Source organism: Camelus bactrianus, chromosome 8 (assembly GCF_048773025.1).
Source record: "Camelus bactrianus isolate YW-2024 breed Bactrian camel chromosome 8, ASM4877302v1, whole genome shotgun sequence".
Taxonomy (NCBI): domain Eukaryota; kingdom Metazoa; phylum Chordata; class Mammalia; order Artiodactyla; family Camelidae; genus Camelus; species Camelus bactrianus.
Window position 1 is genome coordinate 43630182 of NC_133546.1, and position 14180 is coordinate 43644361.

The 14180-nt window shown below is 37.6% G+C and overlaps 1 protein-coding gene across 2 annotated transcripts in view; it reads left to right on the plus strand.

Annotated features, from left to right (window-relative positions):
* Window positions 1-1710: 1710 nt before the first annotated feature.
* The window catches only part of CDK19 (cyclin dependent kinase 19), a 136146-nt gene continuing 123676 nt past the window's right edge, over window positions 1711-14180 (plus strand). The window contains exon 1 of one of the 2 annotated variants that reach the window (XM_074368481.1): window positions 1711-1991. In XM_074368481.1, coding sequence (XP_074224582.1) covers window positions 1864-1991 — 128 coding nt within the window. In that variant the 5' untranslated portion in view covers window positions 1711-1863. The remainder of the gene's footprint in view (window positions 1992-14180) is intronic. The other variant, XM_074368482.1, reaches the window with a different exon arrangement.

Below are 14180 nucleotides of genomic sequence, written 5' to 3' on the forward strand. Positions count from 1 at the left end.
GTTCAAGCTAGTTGTAATTGTCAGAATATATCAGATTCTCTCATGAGATACATATGTGCCGTTTTGCCTGAATTAATTCCCAACTCCCTATTTCCCCACCTGTCCTCCAAATAAGATACTTCAAATTTTGGCTCAAACCCACCTCCTTAATGAAGTCTACCTTGACACTTTTGGAAGTCCTCCTATTCTACTGTTGCTCTTTGTACCCACACAGTTTATTTTTTAACTTGCTTGCATGTTTATTTCTTCAATAGGTTTTAGTTCCCCGATGGAAAAGACCAATTTTCATCTGTTATCCCGAGCACTTATCGTAGTGTCTGGAAAGAAGACACTCAGACACTTCATGATTTACTTCCAGATCTGCGGAAGTTTCTTAGAAAACTTAACTGCTGTAGTAAAGAAACGATCCTTCCTCCTCCTTCCGCTTCTTTCCCAGGTTTCTTCCAAAACCAAGCAAACATATCACGATTAACTTTCCTTACCACTTCTTGTAGAATTGACAATTCCCTCCTCTGTGCTCGCACTGAATGTGGTATATAAGCCCTATCCTAGCACCAGTCATGTATAAGATTGTATCCCAAGCATCTGATATGTTTATCCACGTAATAATGGATCAGTGTTCACCTTGATTAAGGAAACTTTCTTAAACATTCTAGGAGAACGTCACCATTATGCATAAACTGTAAAAAGTCCTTTACAATCCACACCAAATGATTGTTTTTAAAACGCTGCATCCTGTAGGCACTTATATTGTCCTTAGACAGATGGCCAAAAGCTTGGCTGTGGGAACCGCCTATGCGGGGATGAGACCAGGGCTAGAGTGCCAAGAAAAGGATGATTGGCTGCTACGGCCCAGAAGTTACACGTTTTCAGACCGAGGCTAGAACTAGGAAACCGCTGGGTGTTCAGCATTTGAAATACTGTTTTTGCATCGTAAAGAAAAAAGATTAACCTATCAGGAAGAACCGAGCACATTCAATTACCAATCAAGAGCGGGAAAAAAGCCAAAGCCTGGGGATACCCACGCACCAACGAGTACGTCATTCTCTAGCCCCTGCCAATGAGCAGTTGGACGGGGGCGGGGCAATAGGCGGACCAATTGCCGCAAAAAACAAACAACGACAGTCTGCAGTACAACTGCCCTAACCACAGTCCTCGCCTCGCAAACCACTAGAGCAAATTCCTGGGCAAGGCGCTTGTTAAATACTTTCTAGTCTCCTCCTCGCCCGGGGGCAGTTATAACGGAATACCTTCCTCACATCAGAATAAGGACTTTCTTTCCACCGGGTCCCACAGACTCGCAGAAAGCGTAGTGCAACTTCGCGCTTTCCACCTTCACAGGAACTGGCAGTCCAGCGCTACCTGAGGGGGAGGGGCGGCCCCAGTGCGCAGGCTTGTATGCCTCGTGGAGGCGGGGCTGTAGCGGCCCCAGCCAACCTGGGAGTTGTATTTCTTTCACCAGCAAAACTTCACCGCTCCTGAGGCCTAGGGAACTACATTTCCCAGGAGCCTCCGCAACCTCGAGGTGGGCGGGCTGGTTCGTTAATGAGCTCGAGGAAGCCGCGGCGCGGCCCACCAGGTTCCAAAACAAGGAAATGAAGGGGGGAGGCGGGACTGGGGGTGCCTGCGGGAGCCGCCGCTGCCGCCGCGGAGGAGGAGGAGGAGGAGGAGGAGGTGGAGGAGGTGGCTGCTGCGGCCGCCGAGGAGTCCCTTGCTGAAGGCTGATCGCGGGGCGGCGGGTGGCGCGCGCGCGCCCGAGAGGCGGCTGTTGGAGAAGTGGAGCGGCGGTCGCGGGGGGAGGAGGAGGAGGGACTGAGCGGCGGCGGCCCCCGCGTCCCGGTGCCTCTATGGGGAAAGCAGACAATGGATTATGATTTCAAGGCGAAGCTGGCGGCGGAGCGGGAGCGGGTGGAGGATTTGTTTGAGTACGAAGGGTGCAAAGTGGGACGCGGCACCTACGGGCACGTCTACAAGGCGAGGCGGAAAGATGGGTAAGAGCAGGGGCGGGGGGAGTAGGCTCGCTCGGGTCCTCGCCCTGCCCGCGACCGCGCGGGATGGGTGGGTGGGAGCCGGGTCGGGCCGTGCCTGGGGGACGAGGGGGAGGTGGTCGCGGGGCCGCGTCCCAGGGCAGACGCTGAGGGACGCAGGTTTTGCTCGTCCCCCCGCGCGGCCCCGTCGCGCCCCTAGAACTCCCGCGGCGCAGCCGGGTCGCGGGGCTTGGGTCCCGTCCAGGAGGGCACCCTCCGCGTGCATGGAGCTGGCGGCGGGACTAGAGTTGAGACCTCGGTTGGAGGTGGAGTTTGTGGGGTCTGGTCTCCTGGAGAGACGCGGAAGGCTGGGAGAGCTCCACCGAGGAGTTGCCTCTCCGGCCCTGGGCTAGTGACGGTCGTGGTGGAACTTCCAATCGGCTGAGTGCCTCCCAGGGCGGCGGTTTGAAACCTCGCCGAGGAGTCCGTCGGGCGTCGGAGCGCCTGGGTCCTCGCCAGCCTCATGGGTCTGAGCCGCTAGGCACCTTCGCCCTTGGGGCAGGCCAGCCCAAGGCCCTTCCGCGCAGTCCCTCCTGTCCCTGTCGTATACCCGATCACTTCTCAACCCCTCCTCACCCGCCTCCTGTTTCGCTTTCTCACATCTCAGTTCCCAATTCCGCACCTTCTCTCGAATGTAGGACCTTCTGAGATACTGCATTTTACCTGCAGAACTTCAGAGTTCGTTCGGGTAACTCATTTCCCCCTACCTTGGATATTCTTATGTCTTACACTCCATCCTTTGCCAAATGACTGCGTGCTGGGTTTATCAGGCATACATTATCCAGAATGGAATGGAAGTGAATAGAGCTGGGCCTGAACCTTTGTTTTCCTGGGAGTTGAGGGAGATCCGTAGGAATCCCTTAGGAAGCCCTTACTGATTGTTCTCTTAGAAGAAGGCGAGCTGGACGTTGTATTGAGAACGCGTCTTCTTCGTCCTGGAGGGCACAAGGGCTTGTACTCCAGGACAGGTGGAGCCAGCTCCCCGCCTGGGTTTAAGCCAGTCTCACCTCAGGACAGATCCTGGCAGGACTTCCCCTCCCCCAGAGTTAGTGATCGCGGGAACGTCTGCCTGTCCTGCTTAGACTTAAGAGACGATCAAACTGTGGAAGAGAGTTTTTAGCATCGTAGCGAACATTTCTGAATATCTGCCGCAGTGACTTTAGTAAAATCTGAAGTGCTGCTTATCGTTCTCCGCACTCTGTTGTAATTGATATGGTTGATTGATGAACTCTGGGACCAAAGTAGGTGGGGGATGTGTGTGTGTGTGCGCGCGCGCGCTGATTTTATACCGGCAGGAGAAAGCGTAACTTTATAAACAGTTCTATCATAAAGTATAGTGAAAATTACAAGGTTCTATGAAAGTGTAAAAGATTGTTATTCAAATAATTTTTTCTCTTGTTATAACTGAATGGGCCCCCTAGTATTCAGTTGTTTGTAAACTTTTCTCATAATTCTCTCAGTTAATTGCCAGGTGTCCTTGAATGAGTATCTTGAAATGTGAAGTACTATAATTAACTTGTATTTTGTTTTGGAATATCCACCCTACTTGTTATACTGGTGTTCCTGTGGGAATCTTATCAGATATATTTGGGGAAAGCACATCTAGCGTTCCTATTTGAACGTTGGTGTTACAAAACACATCAGAGGTGGTTTTCATACTCCTCATGCTAACTTGTAATGTATTTGGTCTGGAGTTTGAAAAATGTATTTTAATTTTATCGTTGTTAAAATAGTTGTGTTTTAGCAGACAACTTTGGAGAAAAGTTAAAAATTCTGCTTCTGAATTGTATTTGAATAGCATGGGCTGCAACAGAAAAACATAATTTAATTCCTACTTCTGTTTGTTCTTTTTGAATATTTCCCTCTCTAATAAAATTCCTGATTTGAATACACTTCCTTCTTGAGTGAAATTTGTTTGATTAGAATTAGTAAAACTTCTTTAGTAGAGTAAGATCCGTTTGTGTATCTTCAAAATGTTATGCTTTAAAAAAACTTGCAGAATCTGAAAGCATTAGTTTAAATCACTAAACTACTTGTAGGAAAAATCAATATAGAGGTTTTTTTCTTGGACCTAGAGTCTAGTTGAGATCTGAGGCTTTACAGTAAATACATCTCTTGCAGGTTGGTAGCAGGATTAGTTTTATGTTCATTGATATCAGCTATTTGAAATAACAAAGTTTTTAGTGATGGTTTTAAACTGTGACACAAATTTGAATAGTAAAGGATTTTACACTCAGGCCATAGTAAATTACATTTTAACTCTTTCCAGACTTTATTTTGATTAATTCAGAAAAATGTATAGTGCTATTTTTGGAAGCAAGAAAGAAGTCACATGAATACCTTAAGGCAATATTATTCTGGTGTATATAATGTAGTGTATAACCAGAAAATTGTTCGGGTCTCCAGAAGAAACAGTGGAAGAAGTAATGTAACATAAAACATCATTAGAAAAGCCTCTGCTTATAGTTTAATACTACAGTTTACAAAACCTTAGAATGTTATATCGCTTGAAATATAACTTTAACTTAGGCTATATTAATTATGCTACATAAATGTTTAACAGAATGAAACGTAAGATTGACATCTTGGTCACCTTTAATAAAAATATTATTTGTTCCATCTTTTTGTTTTGAGAGTCTTTTGACCCAACTATCCTTAAAAAAAAAATCAGGCTGAAAAGTTATCCTTGAAGAGAAATCAGTTTAGAATATTTCTAGACTTTTTAGTACGAGCAAGAATTTGTAATACAGTTTTTCTGTCAATATTAGTAGAAAGTCACACACAACGGTATGTTTACAAATCTCAAGACCATATTTATCAAGTTTGAAACACTTCTATTTTCGATTGATAAAGGAATATTAAGTTCTTTTGTGAATAAGAGGTTCAGACAAACATGATTCCATAGGATAGTGTTATGTTTGAAAAGTGTTGTACCTAACAATACTACTGTTCAGCCTTGCAGACGTTCATTTAGTCTTTTGAACCACTCCAATAAAAATGTTCCTTTTTGGAGTTGTTTTTGAAAGATAGTGACTGAAAGTGAAATGTCTGACAGACATCTTACAAAGTTTCAGTTTTGGCTTAGTGTTTCAGATGAGTATTAATTGGTGACTGCATCTCTTAATGTATGTCATCAAATTCTTCACAATAAATGTAGTAGGTATATGTAGATACATATAGGTAAGTAGTAGTAGGTACAAGAGCATCTCCCTGTTTTTGATGGAGTTTTCACATTTGGTTTTTAGTTAAAGTAGTTGATTGTATTTGCATTTCTTTGGTGACCTCCTGAACATTAAAGCTATATCACTATGATTATAGAATTTTAGAACTTTCAAGAGTTTTAGATCATCTAGTCTAATTTCATCTTTTTACAGATGAGAAAACCAGAGTTTTTAAGAGGTTGTCATGCGCATAGTCTCACCAAAGACAAACCTGTAATCTACATGTTTTGACTCTTGTTTTTGCATTTTTAAATGTGTTTTCCCCCCTAGTACCTTGAGGGAAAAAAAAAAAGACCATATTGCCTCCAGTTTTGGCAATTTTACTGTATAAAATTTTCCATGCAAAAGATACTACATCTGTACTTGGAAACAGGAAAAGGGAAAGTATCACATACAAGGGGCATTTTAAAACAGTAGGAGTACAGGCCTATAGATTCTACCTTATGTCTTTATGTAGTTGTTTCTCTTCATCTGGTTTCTCGTCATCTTCACTGTCATTACTTTTAGCCATCATCTCTGATTTGCGTAGTGGCTGAATTAGTCTCTGCCATTATTTGTCTTTTTCTCGCTATAGTCCGATATCCAAGTTGCTAGTGTCATTTTCCTACAAAATCAAATCAAATCAATCATACCGTATCTCTTCTTGGAAAACTCTGATTCTCTGTGGCTCATACAGTTGCAGCTGATCTTAATTCCTTAGTTTGGCCTGTGAAGCCATTTGCATTTGAATCTGAAAGTCTTTAGTCTTCACAGCCTTTACACCTGCCACCACCTTCCTCCTTTTCTTCAGTATATTCAAGCCATGTGCTTCTGTAGTATTGAACTGCTGATGTTTTCTAGGATTTTCTAAGTCCTCTTCGTGTCTTGTTTTCTTTTTTCTACATTCAAACTAGAATGACATTGCTCTGCCATTCCTTTCCCCATCCCCTCCCACAAACCTGGCAAACTCCTACCCACACTTTAGTACCCATTTCAAATAGCTTTTCTTCCAGAAGCCTTCCCCTACTCACATAGTGTAGTCATTATCTGTGCTTCTGCCCCTCTTTGTTTTTATGTGTATAATATCACTATGTAATATTAACCTGCCCCATAAACTGTTAGCTACAAATGGGTCATATCCTATTTCCAGCACCTTGTAGAGGGTTGGGCATGTAAGCTCTAAGAAATTATATGCTGCTTTTCAAGATAGTTGGTATATTTCTTTTAATAGGTTGGTAAAGAACATAGGTAATTTTTTGAATTATTGAGCATTTTTTCTCTTAAATCAGCTCTATTAAAATTGTTTGACTGTAGTAATCTGTCTTGTGCTTTTATCAGCTGTTTTTTAGAGATGCTTAGAAAATGTCAGTGTTCAAACATATTTTAGGAAATTTTTTGATGTGTGTTCATGTTAAAAAATTAAGTACTTTTAGTACTTAGTAAATCAAGTGGACATTGGCTTATGTTTAATTGGTTCTTCATTTATGCACTATAAACTTTCAAAACTATTTTTGAGGCCCGGGGGAAATGTTCTTTTCAGTGAAATTTAATTGTCTAGAGCAGTGGTTGACAAACTTTTTCTTTAAAGAGGCAGATACTAAATATTTTAGGTTTTGTGGGCCATACCGTCTATGTCACAATTACTTGAATCTTCTGTTGCAGTGCCAAAGTATCCACAATGTACAAATGAATATAAGTTAGAACGACTGTGTTCCAATAGGAGAAAACAGTGTTGTGCTAGATTTGGTCCTGGATTTGGCCCATAGTCTATAGTTTGCCAGCCCTTGGTCTAGAACAGTGATGTCCAATAGGACTTTCTGCAGTGATTAAAATGCATGTATGCTGTCCAGTATGGCAGCCATTACTCACATGTGGCTCAATAAACAATTAATGTGACCAAGAAGCTGGCTAGTAGCTATGATACTGGACTTCACAGGTTTAGAGTTTTTGGAACAAATGGCTTAAGAACACAATTCTTAAATCCGTGAAGTGACCTTTTAATAAAAATGTGTATGTGATGGTGTAGACAAAATAGGAAAGCCTGTGTTTTTTATTTCAAGTTATAGGAGAAAATTTGAGGCTGAAATAGTTTGATAAAGCAAACCAATACTTGAAAAGATGTCAAATTGTGAATGAAATTGAGGACATTTGATTATTTAAAAAAGTATTTTATTTGTAATGTGTTTAGTAAGTATATGTGTTTAACAAGTAGTAAGTGCATGTGCATAAAAAGATATACAATGTATGTAAATCTTCCCTTTTCCCTTTCTAGAGGTGCTCATTCTTGGTTTTTCATTTTAGAGATTTTTTGGGGGGTACGTGTGTTTAATGATAAATGGTAGTGTTCTGTATACTTTCTTATTTATACTTTTTAGCTGTATAACTTGAAGATCATTACATATGTACAGAGAGATACCTAGTTCCTTATAATAGTTCCATTATATTTCATTGTATTGACTTCAATAATTTATTATTTTTAATTTTTTTACTTTTTATTTTTGTTTGGGGTGGGTAGTTAGGTTTATTTATTTTTAGAGGAAGTTTTTACTGGCTGTTGAACACAGGACCTTGTGAATGCTAAGCATGTGCTCTATTACTTGAGCTGTATCCTTCCACCCACCATTGACTTACATAATTTATTTAACTACCCCTCTTGATGGACATTTAGGCTGTCTCCAGTCTTTTGCTAGTACAGTGTGGTGAATATCTTAGTAGGTATGGTATTTTTGTGCATATTAGTATCACTGTAAGTTAGGTTTCTAGAAGCTCCTTACCTTTGAAAGTAATGGCTTGAAATTATTTGACAAATATGGTGATGTACCAGATATAAATCTCTAAGGACTAGAGACAGGCTGAGAATCAGGAAGGGAAATATTAAGGCTTTAAAAATAATAATTATTAATGCATAAAAATAAGTTCTAAATTATTAGTTTGCATAGGAAATGCAAATTACTGTTTTAGCAGCATGGGAAAGGCTTGTCTGAGTTTCAGATAGGAAAAAAAATAGATCAGTGGAAAGTGTTTTTTAATACAGTGGATGTCAATACTGATGAATTAAGAGTTTTTACTTTTGCATGCTATATTTTTGAACTGGATGTACTGGATAAAAAATTAATATATGATATTAAATTGTGTATTTATTTTGCAAAATGCTCAAGTAGTGTAGTGAGGGTTAGACCAATGTAGAGGACTTTAAGGCAGTATATTACAATTTGGAATTTTCTCGTTGGTAAATGATTAGAATATTTGACTAATATGTTTTTAAAGATCAACTTATTCATTTTCTTGTGATGATGTGACTATATAATTTAGTGCTGCTTTTGGATTCCAAAACAAAGGGACAAGACTTTTTTTTCAAAGAGCATTCTAATATTTTGAATTACTAACATGAATATTTCCTTAAAAACAGGTAGTTTTTTAGGTCTAGAACCATAAAGAGGTAGCTGACAGAGCTATTTAAAGATTTTTGTCCATTTGTAAATAGCTGATAATGCCACACTTCCTGTAATAGCCATTTTGAGCATGCATTGTGCAGGATAAAAGAGAGTCTCGAGAGAGAAGACAGGATGTAATTCAGGATACAAGTGTGCAGCAGTAGTTTTTTATTGAGGGTTTGAGTTCTTATACGTATAGAAGTGAATGATGGATCAAAAGGAAATAAAACCCTGTAAACTCCTCAAATAATTTACAAAATACCTTTAATTGCTAATAGAATGAGCCTTTCTAAAGGAAATACACAGCCTCCTTAAAGAGGTTTTAAACCTGTTGTGTATTTTCTATTTAAATGTATTATTTCAGTGAGACTTTGTGGTTGATCTGTTACTAAGCTGAATGTGATCAGAATATGGATTTAATTACCAAGTAGGCCAGCTAACTTTGTTGTGTTGTTCTGTCACCATACATCAAAGCCCTGCCATGGCAGACTGTTCTGCAGATATTTATAGATATTTACATTTGGACAGAAAGGTAAGTCCATGGTTGCTGGAAAAAAGAGGGAAAACTTTTTGTCTCATTTGTGAGTTAGTTGCTTCTTCCTGTAGGAAAGTTATTTTTGTTATGATTGTTGAATAAGCTCGCTGGTGAAAGAACCAAACAGGTTGAGGCACAAACTGTAGTTAGCTTTCTCTTCCCCTTTCCATTTTACATTTATATTTGCCTTTTGAGTGACTTAAACACTGAGTGAATCTTAGTGTTTTGGATTTTGGTACAAATTAAAAAAACATTGACCCTCTTTTCTTTCTGAAAACTTATATAATTTGAAAGCCAGAGTTCTATTAACTAATTTCTCAGCAGTCTTTTCATGTTCATAGCATATTTGTACCAAAGGAGAAATATTTTTATTTTTATGCTATTAAAGTTTATCAAATCATAGTTGCACATGATTAAAAAAACTAACAGTACAATTATACGTAAAATGAAAACTAAAAGTCTACCTTCTTACTCACTCTCAAGCCTCCTTCACTTCTCAGAGGTTACCAGTGTTGACTGTTTCTAAGTGTTGCTCGTGCTTACCATTGTAACTTTAACGTGTATAATTCTGTGTCTTGATTTATCAACTTTGTGGGCAGTTTCTGTTGATTTTCTGTTAGAAAAGCTGAGCAATTTTGTGATATCTCACTACCCTGTTTTTCCTTTTCCCATCTCAACCTTCAGATTTATTACCTTTGTTAGTTTAAACTTTTGTGGTTAATACTTGTGTGACTATTTTTATTTCATTTTTCAACTGAAGTATAGTCAGTTTACAATGTTGTGTCAATTTCTGGTGTGCAGCATAATAGTTCAGTAGTACATATACATACATGTATTCGTTTTCATGTTCTTTGTCATTAATGACTTTAAGTTATTAACTGAAACTTCTTTTTCTTGGCTTCTCAACTTGGATATATCACCTGTGGTCTTCCTGATATGAATGTAAGGAAAGTAACACATTTTTCCTACTCTTTCTCCATCTCCCAATTTTTAAAGTATAGTGTTAATTTTATTTATATTAAATATTTTATTTATTTATTTATTTATTTATTTATTTTTGTTTGTTGTATGTATTTTGTTTGTTGTTGTATTAATGGATGATATATCCATTAATTTTTGTCTGTATGTTGATTTTTTCCCCAGCTTTTTTTTTTTTTTTTTGGAAGGGGTGGTTATTAGGTTTATTTATTTATTTAGTTAGTTAGTTTTGATGGAGGTACTGGGGATTGAACCCAGGGTCTTGTGCATACTAAACATATGCTCTACTGCTGTGCTATTCCCATCCTCCCTCCCCCCAAGGGTTGATTTTAGAAAGTGAACACTGGAAACCATTCAACAGCTTTAAAATATTATGATTATCACATTTATTTATTGCTGAATGAATCAGTATATTGAGGCCTCAGGAGAAGGAAATGTAATCTTGTATATCAAATAAGTGCTGCTTGAAACAATGTTCCAAGAATTAATGCCTAATGATCTTCTTAATTTGTTTTGCCCTTTCTTCAAGTCTTCTGGGTGATACTCAGTTTTTCTTTATATCCCATGGTCGGTTTTTCTTGGATTCTTTTTCGTTGTTGTTGGTTAGTTGAGGACATCTTTTTATGTAGCTTTTTCATATAGAATGTGTAGATCTTCTGAGTTCTTGCATGTCTGATAAGGATTTTTGTCCTCATACCTGATTGATAGTTGGGCTGAAATTAGAATTCTATATTAAGAATAATTTTTTTCTCGAAACCCAAAACTATTGCTTCTTGGCTTTTGGTATTTCTTGATGGAAACTTGTTTTTTTCCCCTCTGGAATTTCTAAAGAGTTTTTATTTTATCCATGCATTCTAAAGTTTCACCAAAGTCTCTCTAGAAAATACAGGGTTTTTTTTTTTGTCTAGCTTTGTTTCCTGTGTCTTTTGCAGATTATTTATTTTTTGAATAGATGATCTATGAACATGAACTTTAAAAGTTAAAAAGTGGTATTTAGTAGCTTTAGTTGCATTCCTCCTACCTTCGCTCCTTCACTCTCCCCTTTTCCAATTCTGCCAGTTTCTCATGAAAAGTGGGCCCTTTCTTTTGTCTTTGGTTTACGGCAGTTTTTATTTCCTGTTACTTATTTCTTCTTTTGTTGCCTCTTTTGTTTTCTTTTTCAGATATGGTTATTAAGAAATGTTGACCTTTTATGCTCTATCTTCCCTGTCTCTTAAATTCATTCTCAACATTTTTGACTCTTTCCCATCTATATTCTGGGAGGTTTCCTTTATTTAATCTTCTAGGTTACCAATTTGGTATTTGATTGGGGTTGCTATTCTTTTATTCAGCATGACCTGAACTCAACAGTCCAAATGCCTGAATTCAGCAGGGGTTTGGTTTAATAAAATAAATAAATACCCTGTTTATATTTAGGTTGTTTCTAGTGTTCACCATTTAAAACAATTCTTCAGTAACTTTTTTGTATTTAACATGCTATTTTTAACTTTTCCTTCTTAATATTTTTCTTAGAATCTAAGTGCTAGAACAAGACAATGGAAACATTTTCTCTTGTGACTTATGGAGAAATTATATTTTACTTATCAATGTATAGGGAATTAATATAATAATTTACTGAATTCTACTTTGTGTCTGACACAGTGATAGTTGCAAAATTGAAGTCTCTGTGTTTATAATATAGTTGAAAGGATTGAAACAAATCTCTGGTTTACATTTCCCTCAAATTTGTAAAAGTTGGTTCATTTATGTCCAATTACAATTCTTAAAAAATTTTTTTTACCCTAACAGCCATCAAGAAGGGCATAAGGTTCCTGAGGTCAGTCAGAACAGATAGATTACTGGTATAAAGGATCAGGGCACCGTAGCTGAAAGGGGCCCTTAGAAAGGTCAGTTAGCAAAGACTCTCACTTTAAGTCATGTAGTAATAGTTTCTTAATAACATCCATCTACTTGCATATTCATCCGTTAATCTATCCACATTTTCATCCATCCAACCTCCATCTGCATTTCTTTTATTCATCTATTTTTTCTTTTCATCTGTCTTCCATTTTTCTGGCTATCCATTCATTTATCCATTCTTTACTGTTTATCATTTGGTTCCTTTCCATGAGTCAAGTATTTTGCCATAGGTAGTGGGGATACAGGGATAAATGTGATGTAATCTCTGACTGCAGAAACTGAGACTGGATATATTCACAATTAAACTGCTAATAGTGATTATGGGAAGGAAATTTGGGTGGAGAGGAAGACTTTTAAAAAGAACTGTATACTCATTTGAAAAGTATCTATATATGTTTATTTTACTATGTATATATTACCAATTTTAAAAAATGATAAAACATTTAAAAAGTAGAGTATAACTTTTATTATTGAAAAAGGATAAATATCTTAAAAAACTTCTATTTCTTGTAAAAATTAGTGTGTTAACAAAAAGCCAATATGTATTTATTAAAAAAATTAGGAATTATAGAAACATAAAGAAGGAAACATAAATCACTTGTAATAAGACTACTCAGAAATAAGCATTGATAATATTTTGGCATATTTTCTCTTGGTGTTTTCTTTGCTTTTTTCAGTTTTATTGAGAAATAATTTACATACATCAGTGTATAAGTTTAGGGTGTACAGCATGTTGGTTTGATTTACAAATATTGTGAAACGATTACACAATAGGTTTAGTCGACATCCGTCATCTCATATAAATACAATAAAAAGAAAAGAAAAAAAATTCTCATGATCAGAACTCTTAGGTCTACCCTGTTAACAACTTTTCTGTGTCTCATACAGCAGTGTTAACTAGTCATCATGTTGTGCATTACATCCTTAATAACTGAGGATTATCTTGTTACTGGAAGTTTGTGTCTTTTGACTTTTGGGCCTTCTTCCAATTCCCCCTTCCCCTCTCCTGGTGTCTTCTATGGATTATTTATGCATAATAATGTATTCTTTTTTTATTTGAGGTAAAAATTGGCATAACATAAAGTTCACCATTTTGAAGTGTACAGTTCAGTGAGTTTTAGTACATTCATAGTGTTGTGCAACTGCCACCACTACTTAATTCCAGAACATTTCATTACCCCAAAAAGAAACTTCATACCCGTTAAGCAGTTACTTCTCAATTTCCTCTTACCCTGAATCCTGGCAACCACTATCTACTTTCTGCTATGGATTTGTCTGTTGTGGGTATTTCATATAAATGGAGGCATATTCTACGTAATCTTTTGTGGCTGGCTTTTTTCACTTAGCATAGTGTTTTCCAGGTTCAGTTATATTGTAGTTTTGTGTCAATACTTTACTGCTTTTAATGGCTGAATAATATACCACTGTATAGTTGTACCACATTTTGTTTATCCATTCATTCATTAATGGAAATTTTGGTTCCATTAATGGAATAATGCTGCTATGAACATTTGTGGACAAGTTTTTGTTTGAACATGTGTTTTCTCTTCTCTTGGAGTAAAATTGCTGGGTCATAAGGTAATTCTGTGTTTAACTTTTTGAGGACCTGCCAGGTGTTTTCCACAGGGGCTGTTCTGTTTTACATTCCCATCTACATTGTATGAGGGTTCCATTTTTTCCACATCCTCACCAACACCTGCTATTTTCTGTTTAATTTTTTTTTCTAATTTTAGCCATTCTAGTAGATATGAAGTGGTTATCTCATTGTGGTGTTGTTCCCCTTCTTCCCCCATCCCCAGTTTTACTGAGATATAATTGACATATAACATTGTATTAGTTTAAGCTGTATAACAGTGATTTTTGTGTATGTGTGTATTATGAAGTGATTACCACAATAAGTTTAGTTAATGTTCATCACTTCATAGCTACACATTTTTTAATCTTGTGATGAAAACCTTCAAGATTCGCTCTCTTAGCAACTTTTGGATATATAATACAGTATTATTAACTATAATCACCACATTGCATCCCCAGACCTTATTCATCTTATAACTAGAAATTTGTACATTTGACTGCTTTTACCCCTTTCCCCCAGCCCCCCATTCCT